Source organism: Carassius auratus, chromosome 37 (genome assembly GCF_003368295.1).
Source record: "Carassius auratus strain Wakin chromosome 37, ASM336829v1, whole genome shotgun sequence".
Lineage (NCBI taxonomy): Eukaryota > Metazoa > Chordata > Actinopteri > Cypriniformes > Cyprinidae > Carassius > Carassius auratus.
The window spans coordinates 408,779-427,928 of record NC_039279.1 but is presented as its reverse complement, the minus strand read 5'-3'; the positions used below and the strand labels follow the sequence as shown (position 1 = coordinate 427,928).

The window sequence follows — 19,150 nt, the reverse complement described above, 5'->3', positions numbered from 1 at the left end:
TGTGTGTGTGTGTGTGTATGTGTGTGTGTATGTATGTGTGTGTGTGTGTGTGTGTGTGAGAGGGATAGAGAGAGAGAATGAGAGAGTGTGTGTGTGTGTGTATGTGTGTGTGTGTGTGTGAGAGAGAGATAGAGAGAGAGAATGAGAGTGTGTGTGTGTGTGTGTGTGTGTGTGAGAGGGATAGAGAGAGAGAATGAGAGAGTGTGTGTGTGTGTGTGTGTGTGTGTGTGTGTGTGAGAGAGAGATAGAGAGAGAGAGATAGAGTGTGAGTGAGTGGCTGTAATAGAAGGTTATCATTTTTAGCCTTTTATTTAAATTTGTAACTTATTATTCAGATTGTATAAGGCAGTGAAAATGTTAAGTCTTTACAGCGGAGCATCAATGTCGCACTTTATTCTGTCTTTAATTGATTTGTCAGATTGTAAACTGTGGCTCGCAGATGCAATCAGAGCGAGAGCTGAGAAGTCAGACATTAGGACGTTACAGCATGCATTGTTCTTTCATCTCTAAAGATCAGGGACAATGAGATTCCATTTAATGTTGTACAGATGCTTCTATTAATACATGTTTGCACTGAAACAATCATGCATTTCTGCAGAACGTAAAGAACCTGTTTCTGTCGTGTGGATGCAGGTTGTGTTGTTGTGCATATGTGACGTGACCTGTAATATCAGTGCACACTAAAGGTCAGAGGTCAGTCAAGCGCTCAGGCCACCTGTGTGCCGTGTGATAAAGCGCATCTCTCCGTTATCAGCGAGCAGGTGTCCTTGTGTGAGGATGAATGACGCGGACACTGAACTTCACCTGCTGACCACATGCTAAAATCTGGCCGAGCTCCAAACTCATGCATTACAGCAGCTTTTATCTGTCTAACAACACTCAAACACGCTCAAACAGTTAACAAGCATCAACTACAGGCGAGGTGCATGACAATAACTAGCACTGACCAATATTGTCCTGCTGGTTAACACATTATGTGATGTCAAACACAATAGAAAGCAATTTTAGAGGCATTTCAGGCAGAGAATGCATACATGATTAAACCGAGTACGTCTATTAAGTGCGATTTGATTTCATGTTTACATTCTGAGGAGCACACTATTCACATTATTTCATCTTGTGCATCTTTGAAAGCGAGTCAATTATACAGTACATCAAGCTGCTATTCAAAAGCGCTTCACATTCACATATTAATGTCTCATCCTTGATCAAACTGACAGGTTCAGTCCCGGAGATCTTGTAGTTGGTTCCTTACTGGAGCTTTTCAATTAAAGATTTACAACATATGGCAAAAGATCAAAACATCTCCTGTGGGATCCAAGAGGGATTCATGAATGAAACTGGATTAAGTGTTAAAACTCTCCTGGAGAAAGTCTGCATCACTTCAGCGTTAATGCAAATCCACTGGAAACTCGAGCATCTCACACATCTCAAATTATACTCAAAAAATCTAATAATATTTTGCATAAACAAATTAAAGTTCCTTCATTTTTTTGAAGCATTTTAGCATTATTTTCAGGACTATTCATTCAGTTTTCAATACAATAATGCAAATTACAATCTGTTTTTCTTTTTACTGTAACATAAAAATATTAATGCACTTATTATAACTTTATATAAAGTAACATCTTTCTCCTTTTTTTGGCATTTCACTCATTTTCCAGCTCCTTTTCACTCTTTTTTACCTTTACTTTTACTCAATTTGGCATTGTAGACTATGAATACGATTGACTGACAAACTGAATATAATGTTCCTCATTAGTAACTCGCTAAATAAATGCAAAATTTATTAGATATTTACCGAATGACTAGTTTTAAAGCATCATTGCAAAACATTGTAATGTATTTTTAATGTATCACGGTAAAAATGTTTTGGAATGTTTAAAAAAAAAAAGAGCATTTTATTAGAAACACTCAAACAAAAGACATTTGGTTATGTATATATATTACATTTTAATAAAAATGAAAATAGGAAAACCTATGACTTTAATAACCGTGGACATGCATATCAGTGTTGACTGATTTATGAAAATGTCATCACAGACTAATGCAACTTTACATAGAGTTTGTAATTAAAGTATATGGAGCAAATAAACACTAGATTTAACCTTGAGCTCTTGCATGAGTAAAATACAGTCTGTTTAATTATACAGATGCAAAATGGTCAAAAACATGATTGTTTAATGCACAAGAAACTTTAATAACATCATAAATGTGGAAAAAGTAATAAAAGAAATCATTGCAGTTGCGCCTGATAATGAGCACCTGAACAGGAACTAATGAACTTTTGTCTCAAATTCTTGATGAGGTAAATTGCTAATTGCTAGAGTTTCACATCTGCTGCATTTAGCATTTACGAAACCGTATTATCTTACCACGCATTATGAACTAAAATAGCAGACAAATGATTAATTAGAAGCAGCAGATTCATTAATACAGTACACAAGCTGTTCTGTGCACCGGTTTCTACATTTTAGTCTCTAAAGGGTAACACTTTAACTTAGGGACCGATTCTAACTATTATTTAGCTTTCGTATTAAAGCATGTTGGCTGATTATTCGTATTTATATCGCACATATTAATGCCTTATTTTGCATGACCATATTTTAGATCCTTAAACTTAACATCTGCATTACTAGCTATTAATAAGCAGCACATTAGGAGTTTATTAAGACAAAAGGTGTATTTAATAGTTAGTTAATAGTGAAAACTGGATTTTAAAAGAAAGTGTGATCCAAACAGATCTCACTTATATTAAAGGAACTGTTTAATATTTTCTGATTTATGGAATGATAAAAACACAAATCCCCCCAAAAAACTCTTTTAAAACTATTAAACGTCAACAAAATGAAAGAATATCAGTGTTCAGATTTATTTCAATCAGGTTTGTAGGAATGTAGCATTGCATCAGTGTCTCATCAACGGATGCTGTGCAGTGAATGGGTGCCGTCAGAATGAGAGTCTGATAAAAACATCACAATAATCCACAGCACTCCAGTCCATCAGTGAACATCTGGAGAAGACAAAAGATGATTGTGATGTGTTTATCAGACTCTTTTTCTGACGGCACCCATTCACTGCAGAGCATCCATTGATGAGACACTGATGCAGCGCTACATTTCTCCAAACCTGATGAAGACACAAACTCATCCTGATCTCGGGTGACCTGAGGATGAGAACGTTTTTAGCAAATTTTCATTTTCGGCTGAAACGTTCCTTTAATATTGCGAATCCCATTATTCATTTCATGATGGATTTTTCTGAATTGAATTCATTCTGCCTAGTCGATCATTTCAGACATGAAAACAAAGACAAGACTTTCTACACTCTCTTTAATCTCAGGTGCATCTGTCGTGCTCATGCATGATGATTGAGAGCTTGTTCGTCAGTGAAATCTCAATGAAAGCATGTGGAAGCTATGATGCATGCTTCATATGAGCTGGATTTGTGTGTGTTTCAGCACATCTTCTGTCTCTGGTCGGAGGTGTGGCTCCTGAAGGAGGTGAAGGTTTCTCTCAGGGTTTAACGGAGGTTAAGGTCAGTGTTAGGGTCGTTCTGCTGATCTCTCTCTAACCAGTGGCACATTTAAGCTTTAAACACCTCGAAGAGAAAACATATGTATGGATGCATGTTTATAATTAACTTTATAAATAAACACTTTACAATAAGGTCTCATTTGTTATCATAAGTAAGTTTGTAAATAAATAAATATTAAAGAAAATGTATTTAACAATAATAACTAATTAAACACGATCTTAATTCACAGCTGTTTTATGGCTTTAAAACACTACCAATTTGTACAGTTAACAAACAACTGTCAATCAAATAAATAAATAAATAATTTAATAATTATATATCCAATTGTTAAATAAGAAATGCATCGCTAAATAATAATAGATAAAATAAATATAATTTATTATATGTATAAATCTTAACTCACAACTATTTTATGCTTTTTAAAGATAAAAAATAAACACTTGTAAAGTGTTAAAAAACACGCATAAATAAAGTAAATAAATAAATATGATTATGAATTAATTACAATAAAGCACAATAAAAAATAAAAGCAATATTTAAATTGTACAATTTCTATATTTAAAAATAAAATAAACACTAAAATAAAATAAAAAGTAAACAAAAATAAAATCAATACAATTTCTATATTATTGTAACTCACTGCTGTTATATAGGCTACAGTAACTTTGAAATGTAACAAATCAAGCAACACTTAACAAAGTGTTACCAACAAATGAACACATACCTGTTTTTATTAATAATAAATCAGTATCTTAACCCAGCTGTTTTGGACAGACGTGAATGTGACAGATTTGTGATTTCAGATTCCAGTGACTTTAAACAGTGCAACCCTACAATCTCGTTCCTCCTGAATGTGTCCTTGGAGGCAAAGCCGAACTGAATCCTATCTTGTAAATGGAGCCGTTATCTTGGTCTCTGTCCTTCAGCGGCTCTATAAAAGCGTCCCGTGGCCTCCTCGTCCTCGCCATCATGCTGCGGGCCGTCCTGAAGCTCTGCTGTGGAATCACATACCCACATCTACGGAGCATGACAGGTGTCTGACCGAACACTGCAGCTCGATGCGTGAGCGATGTTTGTACCGTGTTTTATTTGTGGTGTCTTCACTGTTCTGCAGGTCTGCAGCGAGCAGCTCTGGCAGCGTTCGGCCAAGAGATCACACACTTACAGAGCCGAGGACGAATGGCCCTTCCAGCATGGAGCTCTTTGAGATGGACCCAAAGTGAGTCCAGTTTCCATCCAATACTCCAGCAAAAAAATCTCGTCTGCTCACCAGGGCTGCATTTATTTGATCAAAAATAGTTGAAAAATTTTGAAATATTATTAGGATTAAAAACAGCGGTTTTCTATGTTGATATATATTGAACTGTAATTTATTTCTGTGATGCACAGCTGAATTTTCAGCATCATTACACAGTGATCTTCAGAACTGATTTACTGCTCGAGAAACATTTCTGATTATTATCAACAATATTTCTGTGGAAACTGCGATGCATTTTATCTTTCAGTAGTTTTTGATGAATTTCAAGTTCAAAAGAACATTTGACATAGAAATCTTCTGTAACAGTATGTGATTGATGAGTAAAAGATGCATTTCTTTCAAATAAAATAGTAAGAAAAGAGAATAAGAAAAAGAAACACTGACGATGATCCAAAAAGCATCTTCAGATTCAGTGATGGATGGAAATCTGTGATTTATAACACACTTTTACTTACTCTTATAGAAACAGTGCAGAGTCAGCGATCAGATTTTGTCAGGATTGTTCAAAAAGCTAAAACTTGTTTATGAATGTCTTCAGAGACGGAGCCGGCGGAGCAGAAGTCGGCTGCATTGGCCGATGAGGACGTGTTTTATCAGAGACAAGGAGAAGCAGCGCTGGATGAAGCTCTGAAGATCGTGGAGTCGGAGGACGGATGGAAACTAGAGATGTCTGAGGTGACTATGTGAATCTGAAGTGTTCTCTTGATGTGCAGGTGTGTTCTCAGAGAAAGTGATTAACATGTTTTTCCTTTAGGAGAATGGAGATGTGATCTATAGCAAGGCTCTGACGGGCAACAGGAAGGTTTTCAGATTAGAGGCTGAACTGAACGCATCTCCAGAGGAACTTCACGACATCTTATTCTTCAGAGTCGAGGAGATGCACGAATGGAACCCCAGCATCAGACGCATCAGAGTAAGACATACATATCTATTCTAAGATCTTTAATATTATATTTTCTTATTTTTTTATTCATCAAGGATGCATTAAATTGATCAAAAGTGGCAGTTAAAGACATGTTACAGAAGATTTCTGATTTCTGAAGATCATGTGACACTGAAGACTGGAGGAATGATGCTGAAAATACAGCGGAGCATCACAGAAATAAATTACACTTTAACACAGATTCACACAGAAAACAGATATTAAACTGAAATAAAATTTCTAAAATTTTACTGTATTTTAATCAAATAAATGCAACCTTGGTGGGCGGGAGAGACTTCTTTCTAAACTGAAATGTTCAATGGTAGCCTACACACACACACACACATAATAATTATAATAATAATAATAATAAACAGAGATAATAATGTAATACTAGGCTTGTACGACTGTAATTACATAATTTTTGAACAACTAAAACATAATTATCACATGGTGTTTAGTATATATTTAGATTCTCTATAACTTTTCTAATGCAGGAATGCTTATTAATATGACGATGATTCATAAGTTGTGTATTATGAATAATAAGTAAATACATTGATTCTCCACACCTAGCTGATAGTAAATTGGGATGCAATCAATAACCCGCAGACTGAAGAGAGAGGAGACACAAACACATTAAACTTGCATGTAATTAGTTTGTAACTTGTGCATCTTCATCTTCAGAGCAGTGTGTCCGTCTCTGGATAATCAGATGAAGTGGGTTGTGTTCATGTGACCTCAGGTCATTCACTCCACATCATAATCACAGTAATTACTAGATGATCTGAACAATCTGCTCAGACTCAGAGTTATGCGTTTCCATGGGTTCAAATGTAATTTGTGTAGACAAAACCACAGTACAGCAAATAACATCATGCATATCTCTTGTGTATTCAATTAAAATGCATATTATATTATTTTATATTCTAAATAGGCTTGTAATCTACATGTAGAGATCAGTGAGCATAAGTCTGCATTGAATGGTGAATGTGAACAACTCAACTTTCCGAGTTTGCTTTTTGTATGAAAAACATGAATCTCACAGTATAATTATTTTGTTTTCATTAGTCTCTTTATGTTTCCGAGAAATGCGGGAAATAAGCACGCTTCCAGCATTCAAACAAGCACGTGTCTTCCGCAGGTTCTGAAACACGTGAGCAGGGACACCGTGGTTACCCACGAGGTGTCGGCGGAGACGGCGGGAAACCTGATTGGCCAGCGGGACTTCCTGAGCGTCAGGCATTCGTCCAGGAGCGAGTCACGTGTGTATCTGGGCGGAGCCGCGACGCGATTGGAGTCTCTTCCGCCTCAGCATGGGTTCGTCAGGTAGAAAAACACCTGAGCTTCTGAATCATTCACACACATACAAAAAAAAAACCGCAACTTTGAAATTTTACGTGAACCGACTGAGACTTTAAACATGTCCTCCAACCAATACGCTCCTAATCCCTGAAATACGACCCATCAGAGCGTATACTACAATTGCGCCCCTATCGGCAGAAGGTCGTTTTCATATTAGCCTAATTACTGTTAGATCGGTGTAAACAAAGTCCTTTAAATTGTCTCTGGTGTAAAAAGTCCACACATTGTATTTAAATAAACGTGCGTTTTGATTGGTAATGACGTTATACGTCATTTCATGACGACAGACGCAACGCGATACTGTCATTATTTTTACGTCCGCTAGAGGCCGCTTAACTTTAAACGTAAATATAGGTCGTAATAAGGTACCAATATGGTCGTTTTTTGCTGGAGGACAGGCTCACCTCACCATCCACTTTATTAAAAGTAGAAGCTTTCCTGTAGTTATTACAGGTTTGCATCGATGGGGTGAATAACTGAGGACGGTTTTACTTTTTTAGGGTGAATTATTACTTTCATGTCTAGTTTCACTCAAGTATGGCTACTCTTCTGAACTGGACATAATCTGAAAATAGTTTCTCGTGTGTGTTTGGTGTTTGTTGTGTTCAGAGCTGAAGATGGACCCACCTGCATCATCCTGCATCCGCTTCAGGACCGTCCCGACCGCAGTCGCTTCATCTGGCTGCTCAACATGGACGTAAAGGTGCTAAACACATGCTTTATGATTCATCAAGAGCAAGTCATGCAGTGCAGAAGATCCACTGTGAAGTGTTTCTGGTGTTGAACATGTCCTTGTGTGTTCAGGGTTGGCTGCCGCAGTCACTAGTGAACAAGGCTCTTCCTCGAGCGCAAGCGGACTTCACTAAACACCTGCGGCGAAGGCTGGCCACACAACACCCAGAAAACAAGAGCTGATGAGAGACGCTTCTGTCCGACTTCAACACTATAGGAACCCAGCCATGCAACATACACCTCAAGTCACGTGGAAGACAGCAAAGCAGCGATGAAATCTAAGAATAAAAAACTATGAAATTAAGAATAAAAAAAATATCTTTCACAGGAGTGTCATTTTAGTATCATTTTATTTATATATATTTGTATTTTTATATTTGTCTATTATATTAGTCTGTCAGTAGTTTAGTTTTTGTTTGTAATTCTTATTGTTTTTATTAGATAGCCATATATTGTATTAGTTTTATTTCAGTTTTAGTTAATTTTAGTGCACTTAAAGAAAATTTGAAATATAAACACACAATTTTGATTTTATTCTCAAAACTAAGTCTTTCAAATTTACATCTTGCAATTCTTTTTTTTGTTTATTTATAAAACGAAATAAAAAACGAATAAAAAATGAATTGCATCTTTAAATGTGAGTGTTATATATATAAATGTGTATATACTTTGTTTTATTTTTATTTTTTTGAATTTTTTAAGTAAATTTTTTAAATTTTTTGTTAATATTTTTTGAAAAATTTTAGTACATCAAGCTAAACTTAATGAGAATGAGAAATGTTGCCTAGACAAATAGCTGAAATAAGTTTATTTTATTTCAATTAAAAACTGAAGTGAAGTTCAAATGTGCTGCAGTGATTGAAACAGGAAAAAGAGCAGCACACGAGTTTGGAAAAACATGAGCGTTAATAATGACCGAATGATTTTTTCAGAGAACTGTTCCTTTGGTCTTCATTTGGGAATCATCCAGACGTCTTGTCATCATTCAGATCATCTCAACCTCCGTCTGACAGGCCCTGTGTGTTTCTCTGCGGATCCAACACTTCAAAAGGACAAATGACATGTTGAAGGCTCTAAAGAGACAATCTCAAGAGTCTGCTTTAATCTCTAATAGTCTGAAAATCAGCAGAATGACCAGAACGACCGGAGAACATCAGCAGAGCACAAAGACTCCATTCAACCGTCTGAAAAGAGTTTAGACACGCCTCGAATCCACAACATAATGAGCTCTGAACCTATAACACGCTGCAGGGTCATAGCACTTTATTTTTTAGTGCAACTTAAAGGAATCGTTCACTCAGAAACAGAAAGATCTGTTATTATCTAAACCTTCATGTCGATCAAACTCTAAAAGTATGTTGAATGCAAGAAAAGTAATGTTCAGAAAACAGTTTTTCATAAATCTTTCAAGTGTCATGCAGAATTTTAGATGTACTATACATACATATATATATATATATATATATGTATATAATTTTATTAAAAAGGGTTTTATTAAAATAATTATTTAAAAATAATTATTTTACATTATTTACCTTATTTAAAAATTATGTTTTCAATTGTATTTTAATAAAATATTTTTTAACAAAATTATATATATATATATATATATATATATATATATATATATATATATATATATAAATATTATTTTATTAAAAAGGGTTTTATTAAAATACTATTGAAAACATAATTTTTAAATAATGTCTACTGCTCTTTTTTAATAAAATTGTTTTTTAATAAACCTGTCAAGTATTATGTAGCATTTTTGGATGAACTATACTTAAAAAAAATACTAATAATTTAATAAGAATGATTTTATTAAAATATTAATGTTTTTTAATTAAAATATAAGTATTACAAATACTCTTAAAATAATTTAAAACGATCATCTGCTGCTATTTTTAAGTATTCATATAATTAAAAAAAAAATTTTTATTTAAGAATTAAATTTAAAATAATATTAAAAATAATTAAAAAAAATTAAATGAACCATTTTGATATTCTCAAATAATTATGTGTAACAAATCGAATGAAAGATCAATGAAAAATGCTTCCTTTGCAAACTTATTTTTCTTCCCTCCAGATGTCAAAACAGGTTCAGATCTGCTGCTGCATTAAAACATGGATTTATTAGTATATGACTAGAAACTCTATTTCAAAAATGCATTATTATTTCAATAATATTTGTTTTATGAAGATGCACAAATCATAATGCACTGCGAATTAACATTGTGTCTTTAGGAAAACTGCTCAGGGCAGAATTTCTTTTTTTATCTCACAATTCTGAGTTTATATCTTGCAATTGAGTTCATATTAATAACAAAAATAAAGTATGAATTGTGTGCTAAAACTCAGAATTGCTTCTTTAATATAATGGTTTCCACATTAGTCATATTGTTTGCTAATGAAGAATTAGAGATTAGCTTTTAAAAATAACCCAAGCATGTTTTGAACGTGCAAAAAAAATCTGAAATAAAAACTCCACTTTTCCTTTTAATGTGTATACTACGTTCATGTATTTCAACATCCTACAACTTACAAATTTAATAAATATTAACACTTAAAGCTCTCATTCATGTATATACAAGTACTATACAATACAGAAATTCGGTTAAACCACGTGAGAGACTCTTGCACCTTCTGAAAACCTGCAACTATTTACAATATATACACAACATCAGGAGGGTTTCGAAGCAGATGCGAGCTCACAGAAACATGAAGTCAAACAGAGGAACTGCAGGCGATGTGTGAGAGGAGGAGGAGGCGGTTGGTTCACATCTCAACGTCTTGCTTTGTAACACTTCAGTAGTTTTGTGTAGGTCAGATTCATCAAAATATGAAGATGCACAAGAAATACATTAATGGCAATGTACACAATAGATTACTATAATAGTATAGAATACACTATAATAATATAGTAAGATATGCCCTAAAATGCATTAAATAAAAAAATAATTGGTTTAATAAAAGCACATAAATTACTAAGATGAAAACTGAAAATAAAATACATGTATTTATGCATTTTCTATATATATATATATATATATATATATATATATATATATATATATATATATATATATATATATATATCAAATAAAATCAAATAAAAATTATCTATCAAATAAAAATTAAAAAAGCTAAATTACTATTTATTAAATGTATTTATATTTGCATTATATATATATTTTTATATATATTTCCAATTAGCTTATGTGTGTGTGTGTGTGTGTGTGTGTGTGTGTGTGTGTGTATATATATATATATATATATATATATATAGACTACTGGTCAAAAGTTTGGGATCAGAATTTTTTTAAATGTTTTTTACAAGAGTATCTTCTGCTCATCAAAACTGCATTTATTTACCGTATTTTCCGGACTATAAGTCGCACTTTTTTTCATAGTTTGGCTCGTCCTGCAACTTCTAGTCAGGTGTGACTTATTTATCAAAATTAATTTGACATGAACCAAGAGAAATGAACCAAGAGAAAAAATTACCGTCTCCAGCCACGAGAGGGCGCTCTATGCTGCTCAGTTCTCCTGTAGTCTACACTGAACACATAGAGCGCCCTCTCGCGACTGGAGACGGTAATGTTTTCTCTTGGTTCTTGTTTCTAAATAAATGCGACTTATAGTCCAGTGAGACTTATACATGTTTTTTTCCTCATCATGACGTATTTTTGGACTGATGCGACTTATAGTCCGAAAAATACGGTAATCAAAAATACACATGGAAAAAATTTTGATATTAAAATCTCTTTCCTGTGATGCGCAGCTGCATTTTCAGCGTCATTACTCCAGTCTTCAGTGAATAAAAAAGTTAAAAAGAAGAGCGTTTATTTAAAATAGAAATCTTTTCTAACAGTTTACACTACAGTTCAAAAGTTTGGTGGTCAATTTTTTTTTTTTACTTTTTTTTTTTTTAAGAATTTGTTAAATTGACAAGAAGTAATAGCAACGATTTATTAATTAAAAAAATATAAATCATATAAATTATATTTAAAGGATTTTAAAGGATATTAAAATAGAAACCATTATTTTATATTGTAATATTTTGCGAGATTAACGTTTTTTTTTTTACTGTATTTTTAATCAAATAAATGCAGCCTTGATGAGCAGAAGAGATTTCTTTAAAACATTACAAGTTATCAGTGTATGTATATATATATTTATTTCTAAATATACATAAATATATATAAAAATATAAAAATGCATATTTTATTTCAATATCTCTTTACATTTTGAATAAGCTTTTATTTTTATATTTTCGTTTTTAGTAATTTTGTTATGTGCTTTTCTAATTTGTATGTTTATATATATAGTGTATATATATATATATATATATATATATATATATATCTTTATTTTTTTTCATTGTAAATTTTTAGTACCTAAAAATATTTTAGTTAATTGCCAGGACAACATTTCTTCTAATGATTTTACGAAGCTACTATTTATTTTACTTAATTTCCAAAAACGATTTGTAATAGTTTTCGATAAGCGGTGTATTAAAATTGTGTGCTCTGTCACATGCTGCACATTTTGGTAATATTTTCACATTGAATCTCCAACAAAAACTCTGCTAAAGTCAATCACAAAACTACGTCAGAGTTACAAAGCAAACGTACGCAGCTAGACTCAAAATAACGAATAGCGAATAACGACGTGCTACAGCCACAAACACGCTAAAAAGTGAAGAGTAGTCCTGAACACACACACTGACGGCCACTGCGTTTCAAGAACAGCACCTTTCACCATTTTCAACACACGGAGCAGAGGATTGTGGGTAACGTAGTTCGTTCTGAGGTAACCGCTAGCTGCTGTCTGATTGGTCGGCGATCATGTGACCGGCGAGTCCACAGTGGTGCTCTGGCTCTGGAGTGCGTCTGGAGGTAGAAGTGAGGTGACGAGCTCCGGATGAGACGTGCTCCCGTCCGCTTTCGGGCTCGAGGAAGTGGGTCGTGGTCTAAATATGTGTGTAGATGGAGATACAGACGTCTGAGGCTGCATCTGTTGTGTCGGGGCGGGATTCGTTTGAAGTAGATGAGGGAAAGTGAAATCCGGGAGCCAAGAGAAGGGAGGATGAACGTCTGGAGAAACCGTACTGAAACCCAACTTCCTGTTACAGGATTCGCAGCAGAGCTTCTGATATCCCGGGATGGAGCAGTAACGCGCCAGAACCTCCATCTGACAGAAGATGGACTTATCACCCAAACACGGCTCGTCTGGAAGAAACGTTTCAGGACGTAAACATATTATGTTAAATATAAACTAACTTACATTATATATAATGAAAATATATTTATTATATTTACATGAGTATATGTGAATTTAAATAAACAGTAGCTAATTAATATAATAAATTAATTTTATAATAACAGGAATAATAAAAATCCCATCCCAATTAAAATGCCATCAATTGCATATATGAATATATTTAGATCACTATTCGTTAACTTAACTGTATGGTAAGAATTACTAAAATATATTTCTAAACAAAAATAATAAAAACAATAACATATTTTTTATAAATTAAATATAAATATGTATTTAGGTCAGTATTCATTCATTTAAATATACAATAGCTCTTAAAACCATTTTATTATAATATTATCATATTATAATATAAAATAATAAAATGTATTTATTTGTTTTAATTTATAATAGTATATTTTATAGTATCAATTTCTAGAAAAGTTTTTTACTAAAATATAATTTTTTTTTGATTCATAAATTAATACTTTTATTAATCAAGGACACATTAAATTGATCATAAGTGACAGTAAAGACATTTATAACGTGACAAAAGATTTTTATGTCAAATAGCAAATCATCATATTAGAATGATTTCTGAAGATCATGTGACACTGAAAATTCAGGTTTACATCACAGGAATAAATTACATTTGAACTCATATTCTCACAGAAAACAGCTATTTTAAATTGTAATAATATTTCAGAATTTTTACTGTATTCACTGTATGCAGTGAATGTGAACGCGTCAGTGAATAAACACAGAAGTGGATCACTGGCCTGATCAATAATCAGTGTCTGTATTGATGAGTCACTTACTAGAGACTTTATCCAGAGTGTTTTCCGGTAGTTTCTCCTTCTCAGTGGTCAAATTCTCCAGGGAATCTTTAGTGGGACTGGGTAAAGACGGTTCTCCTGGGGAAAAACACCACAGAGACACATTTCCTGTCAGACAGGAAGTCACAACAGTGTCAGATAGACTGGTTTGGAAACACTAAAGCCTCCTAAAGCTGTTCAGCGTCTCGTATGATCTTGTGTTTGCTTCACCTGTGCAGGGAGGAAGCTTGCAGACGGACACGGATTCGGGTTTGTTTGCATCACACTGTCCGGAGCAGATGACCTGACGCTGCTGGATCCCTTCACCGCAGCTCACCGAACACTACAGGAAACAATCACATCCAGACAGGAAACACAAACATCTTCATCTGTACAGATCGTTCAGAGGAGTGCATGAGAAAATATGGGTGTGAAGCCAGTCATAAGGGTTTAAATTGAGATTTATACAAAATCTGAAAGATGAATAAATACATTTTCCATTGATGTATGGTTTGTTAGGATCGGACAATATTTGGCTGAGATACAACTATTTGAAAATCTGGAATCTCAGGGTGCAAAAAAAATCTATAATAATAATAATAATTTTGAGAATATGGCCTTTAAAGTTGTCCAAATGAAGTTCTTAGCTATGACGTGCCATGTTGAAAAAAAGAGTTCTAAGATTACGAGATTAAAGTCGTAATGTTTTAAGAATAAAGTTCGAAATTATGAGAATAAAGTCAACTTTAATTTCTACTATTTAAATTCTCGAAACATTTCAACTTTATTCACGTAATATTTTGACTTTATTCTCATAACATTTCAACTTTATTCTCGTAGTATTCAACTTTATTCTCAAAGTATTTTGACTTTATTCTCATAATATTACAATTTTATTCCCATTTTATTATTATTAACTTTATTCTCGTAGTATTAAATTTTATTTTCGAAGTATTTTAACTTTATTCTCGTAATATTTCGACTTTATTCTCGAAGTATTTTAACTTTATTCTCGTAATATTTCGACTTTATTCTCAAAGTATTTCGACTTTATTCTCGTAATATTTAGACTTTATTCTCATAATATTTCGACTTTATTATCGTAATATTTCGTCTTTATTCTCAAAGTATTTAGACTTTATTCTCGTAATATTTAGACTTTATTCTCATAATATTTCGACTTTATTATCGTAATATTTCGTCTTTATTCTCAAAGTATTTTGACTTTATTCTCGTAATATTTCGACTTTATTCTCAAAGTATTGACTTTATTCTCGTAATATTTCGACTTTATTCTTGTAATATTTCGACTTTATTCTCATAATATTTCGAATTTATTCTCATAATATTTCAACTTTATTCTTGTAGTATTCAACTTTATTTTCAAAGTATTTCGACTTTATTCTCATAATATTTTGACTTTATTCTCGAAGTATTTTGACTTTATTCTCGTAATATTTCTACTTTATTTTCGTAATATTTAGTTTTTTTCTCGTAATATTTAGACTTTATTCTCGTAATATTTCGACTTTATTCTCATAATATTTTGACTTTATTCTCGTAATATTTCGCCTTTATTCTCAAAGTATTTCGACTTTATTCTCGTAATATTTCGACTTTATTCTCGAAGTAATTTGACTTTATTCTCGTAATATTTCTAGTTTATTCTCGTAATATTTTTAGTTTATTCTCGTAATATTTCGACTTTATTCTCGAAGTATTTTGACTTTATTCTCGAAGTATTTCGACTTTATTCTCGAAGTATTTCGACTTTATTCTCGAAGTATTTCGACTTTATTTTCATAATGTTTCGACTTTATTCTCAAAGTATTTCAACTTTATTCTCAAAGTATTTCGACTTTATTCTCAAAGTATTTCGACTTTATTCTCAAAGTATTTCGACTTTATTCTCGAAGTATTTTGACTTTATTCTCGTAATATTTCAACTTTATTCTTGTAATATTTCAGCTTTATTCTCAAAGTATTTCAACTTTATTCTCGAAGTATTTCGACTTTATTCTCGTAATATTTCGACTTTATTCTCAAAGTATTTTGACTTTATTCTCAAAGTATTTCGACTTTATTCTCGTAATATTTCGACTTTATTGTCATAATATTTAGACTTTATTCTCATAATATTTAGACTTTATTCTCGAAGTATTTTGACTTTATTCTCGTTATATTTAGACTTTATTCTCATAATATTTATTCTCAAAGTATTTAGACTTTATTCTCGTAATATTTAGACTTTATTCTCGAAGTATTTAGACTTTATTCTCGTAATATTTCAACTTTATTCTTGTAATATTTCGACTTTATTCTTGTAATATTTAGATTTTATTCTCATGATATTTCGACTTTATTCTTGAAGTATTTCTACTTTATTCTCATAATATTTCAGCTTTATTCTCAAAGTATTGCGACTTTATTCTTGAAGTATTTTAACTTTATTATCAAAGTATTTCGACTTTATTCTCATAATATTTCGCCTTTATTCTCAAAGTATTTCGACTTTATTTTCATAATTTTTCGACTTTATTCTCGTAATATTTCGGCTTTATTCTCAAAGAATTTTGACTTTATTCTCGTAATATTTCGACTTTATTCTCGAAGTAGTTTGACTTTATTCTCGTAATATTCCGACTTTATTCTCGAAGTAGTTTGACTTTATTCTCGTAATATTTCGACTTTATTCTCGAAGTATTTTGACTTTATTCTTGTAATATTTCTAGTTTATTCTCGTAATTTTCGACTTTATTCTTTAAGTATTTTGACTTTATTCTCAAAGTATTTTGACTTTATTCTCGTAATATTTCTAGTTTATTCTCGTAATATTTCGACTTTATTCTCGTAATATTTCGACTTTATTCTCGTAATATTTCTAGTTTATTCTCGTAATATTTTGACTTTATTCTCGAAGTATTTTGACTTTATTCCCGAAGTATTTCGGCTTTATTCTCATAATATTTCAACTTTATTCTCAAAGTATTTCGACTTTATTCTCAAAGTTTTTCGACTTTATTCTCAAAGTATTTTGACTTTATTCTCGTAATATTTCAACTTTATTTTTGTAATATTTCAGCTTTATTCTCAAAGTATTTTGACTTTATTCTCGAAGTATTTCGACTTTATTCTCGTAATATTTCGACTTTATTCTCGAAGTATTTTAACTTTATTCTCGAAGTATTTTGACTTTATTCTCGTAATATTTCAACTTTATTTTTGTAATATTTCAGCTTTATTCTCAAAGTATTTTGACTTTATTCTCGAAGTATTTCGACTTTATTCTCGTAATATTTCGACTTTATTCTCGAAGTATTTTAACTTTACTCTCGAAGTATTTCGACTTTATTCTCGTAATATTTCGACTTTATTCTCGAAGTATTTTAACTTTATTCTCGAAGTATTTTAACTTTATTCTCGAAGTATTTTGACTTTATTCTCGTAATATATCGACTTTATTCTCAAAGTATTTCGACTTTATTCTCATAATATTTCGACTTTATTCTCGTAATATTTCGGCTTTATTCTCAAAGTATTTCGACTTTGCTCTCGTAATATATCGACTTTATTCTCAAAGTATTTAGACTTTATTCTCAAAGTATTTCGACTTTATTCTCGAAGTAGTTTGACTTTATTCTCATAATTTTTCGACTTTATTCTCGAAGTATTTTGACTTTATTCTCGTAGTATTTTTTACTTTATTCTTGTAATATTTCGACTTTATTCTCAAAGTATTTTGACTTTATTCTCAAAGTATTTTGACTTTATTCTCGAAGTATTTAGACTTTATTCTCGTAATATTTCGACTTTATTCTCAAAGTATTTTGACTTAATTCTCATAATATTTCCACTTTATTCTCGAAATATTTTGACTTTATTCTCGTAATAGTTGGACTTTATTCTCGAAGTATTTTGACTTTATTCTCGTAATATTTAGACTTTTTCTCATATTTAGACTTTATTCTCATAATATTTCGAGTTTATTACCTCAATTAAGGGGGTTTTAGGCACCAAATCACAAAATGACTTGCTCAGGAATCTTATTTTTTGTTTGTGTGTATGATATGTCTGCTAATAAAGCCTCACCTGTGACCAGGCTCCGGTCCTCCACTGAGACGGGCAGGTGCTGCTGTTACAGGCTCTGCGGGTCTCAGGACGCTCCTCGCTGCAGTATTTAGTCTGAACGGGTCTGTTGGTGCCGTTCTGGAGCGGCTGCATGCACTGGACCACACGAGACTGATATCCCTGCTTCCCGCAGGACTTACTGCACGGACCCCACTCCTCCAGTACCCACCTGCACACAAACACACACCTCGCTCAGGATTCGGTCAGGTCTCAGGTGACTCTCAATGCTCGTGTGGGACTCACGTGGGCTGGCTGCAGCTGTTGGTGTTGCAGCGTTTACGGATGGGTTTGGGCTTTTTACTGATGTCGCAGAAGTTCCTCTGAATCAGACGCCCGTCGCTCTTCCTCCGACAGCCGTATTTAGTGTACTGGACACCTGAGGAACATATGCATTAGCACTTACACGGTTTAATACATGCATTCATACACTACAGGTCAAACCTTCGGAATGATGAAGATTTTTTGAAGTGGTTTTTTAAAAAGGTATCTTGTGCTTATCAAAATGCATTTATTTGATCAAAAACACAATAAAAATTATGGAAGCTTGTTTCTGCCACAGAAAAAAAAAAAAACTAAATGCAACTTTTTGTCTCACAATTCAGATTATTATTATTTTTTTGGCATTTGTGCTTTTTTTCATGAAGTTCAGACATCTCACAAATCAGAGTTTTTTTTCTTTTCTTTTCGCTAATTGCAAGATTGCATTCAGATTTTTCTTGGAATTGCAAGTTTACACCTCAAAAATCTGACATTTTTTTGCATTTATGCTTTCTCGCAATTCTGACTTTCTTGCGGTTGCAATTTTAAATCCACTATTTAGATGTTTTTCATGCAATTGCGAGTTTAAATCTTGAAGAAGTTATGACATTTTTCATGCAATTGCGAGTTTAAATCTTGAAGAAGTTATGACATTTTTCATGCAATTGCGAGTTTAAATCTTGAAGAAGTTATGACATTTTTCATGCAATTGCGAGTTTAAATCTTGAGGAAGTTATGACATTTTTCATGCAATTGCGAGTTTAAATCTTGAAGAAGTTATGACATTTTTCATGCAATTGCGAGTTTAAATCTTGAAGAAGTTATGACATTTTTCATGCAATTGCGAGTTTAAATCTTGAAGAAGTTATGAAATTT

The 19,150-nt window shown here is 32.4% G+C and overlaps 2 protein-coding genes across 4 annotated transcripts in view; one reads left to right on the top strand and one right to left on the bottom strand.

The window, feature by feature from the left end:
- The first annotated feature begins 4,410 nt into the window (after positions 1–4,410).
- On the top strand, positions 4,411–8,139 carry star2 (steroidogenic acute regulatory protein 2). Its single transcript, XM_026222180.1, has 7 exons — positions 4,411–4,570; positions 4,652–4,756; positions 5,334–5,470; positions 5,550–5,708; positions 6,862–7,046; positions 7,692–7,785; positions 7,887–8,139. The coding sequence occupies exons 1-7, from the start codon at positions 4,432–4,434 to the stop codon at positions 7,995–7,997; spliced, it is 930 nt and encodes a 309-aa protein (XP_026077965.1). The 5' UTR covers positions 4,411–4,431; the 3' UTR covers positions 7,998–8,139.
- Positions 8,140–12,160: 4,021 nt separating this feature from the next.
- adamts14 (ADAM metallopeptidase with thrombospondin type 1 motif, 14) overlaps positions 12,161–19,150 on the bottom strand; it is a 50,992-nt gene continuing 44,002 nt past the window's right edge. For 2 of the 3 annotated variants that reach the window (XM_026222124.1, XM_026222123.1), the window contains exons 18-22: positions 18,260–18,392; positions 17,978–18,185; positions 14,120–14,231; positions 13,892–14,017; positions 12,161–13,045 (exon numbers count right to left, since the gene is read on the bottom strand). In XM_026222124.1, the coding sequence (XP_026077909.1) occupies positions 12,660–13,045; positions 13,892–14,017; positions 14,120–14,231; positions 17,978–18,185; positions 18,260–18,392 (965 nt within the window). In that variant the 3' untranslated portion in view covers positions 12,161–12,659. The remainder of the gene's footprint in view (positions 13,046–13,891; positions 14,018–14,119; positions 14,232–17,977; positions 18,186–18,259; positions 18,393–19,150) is intronic. The other variant, XM_026222125.1, reaches the window with a different exon arrangement.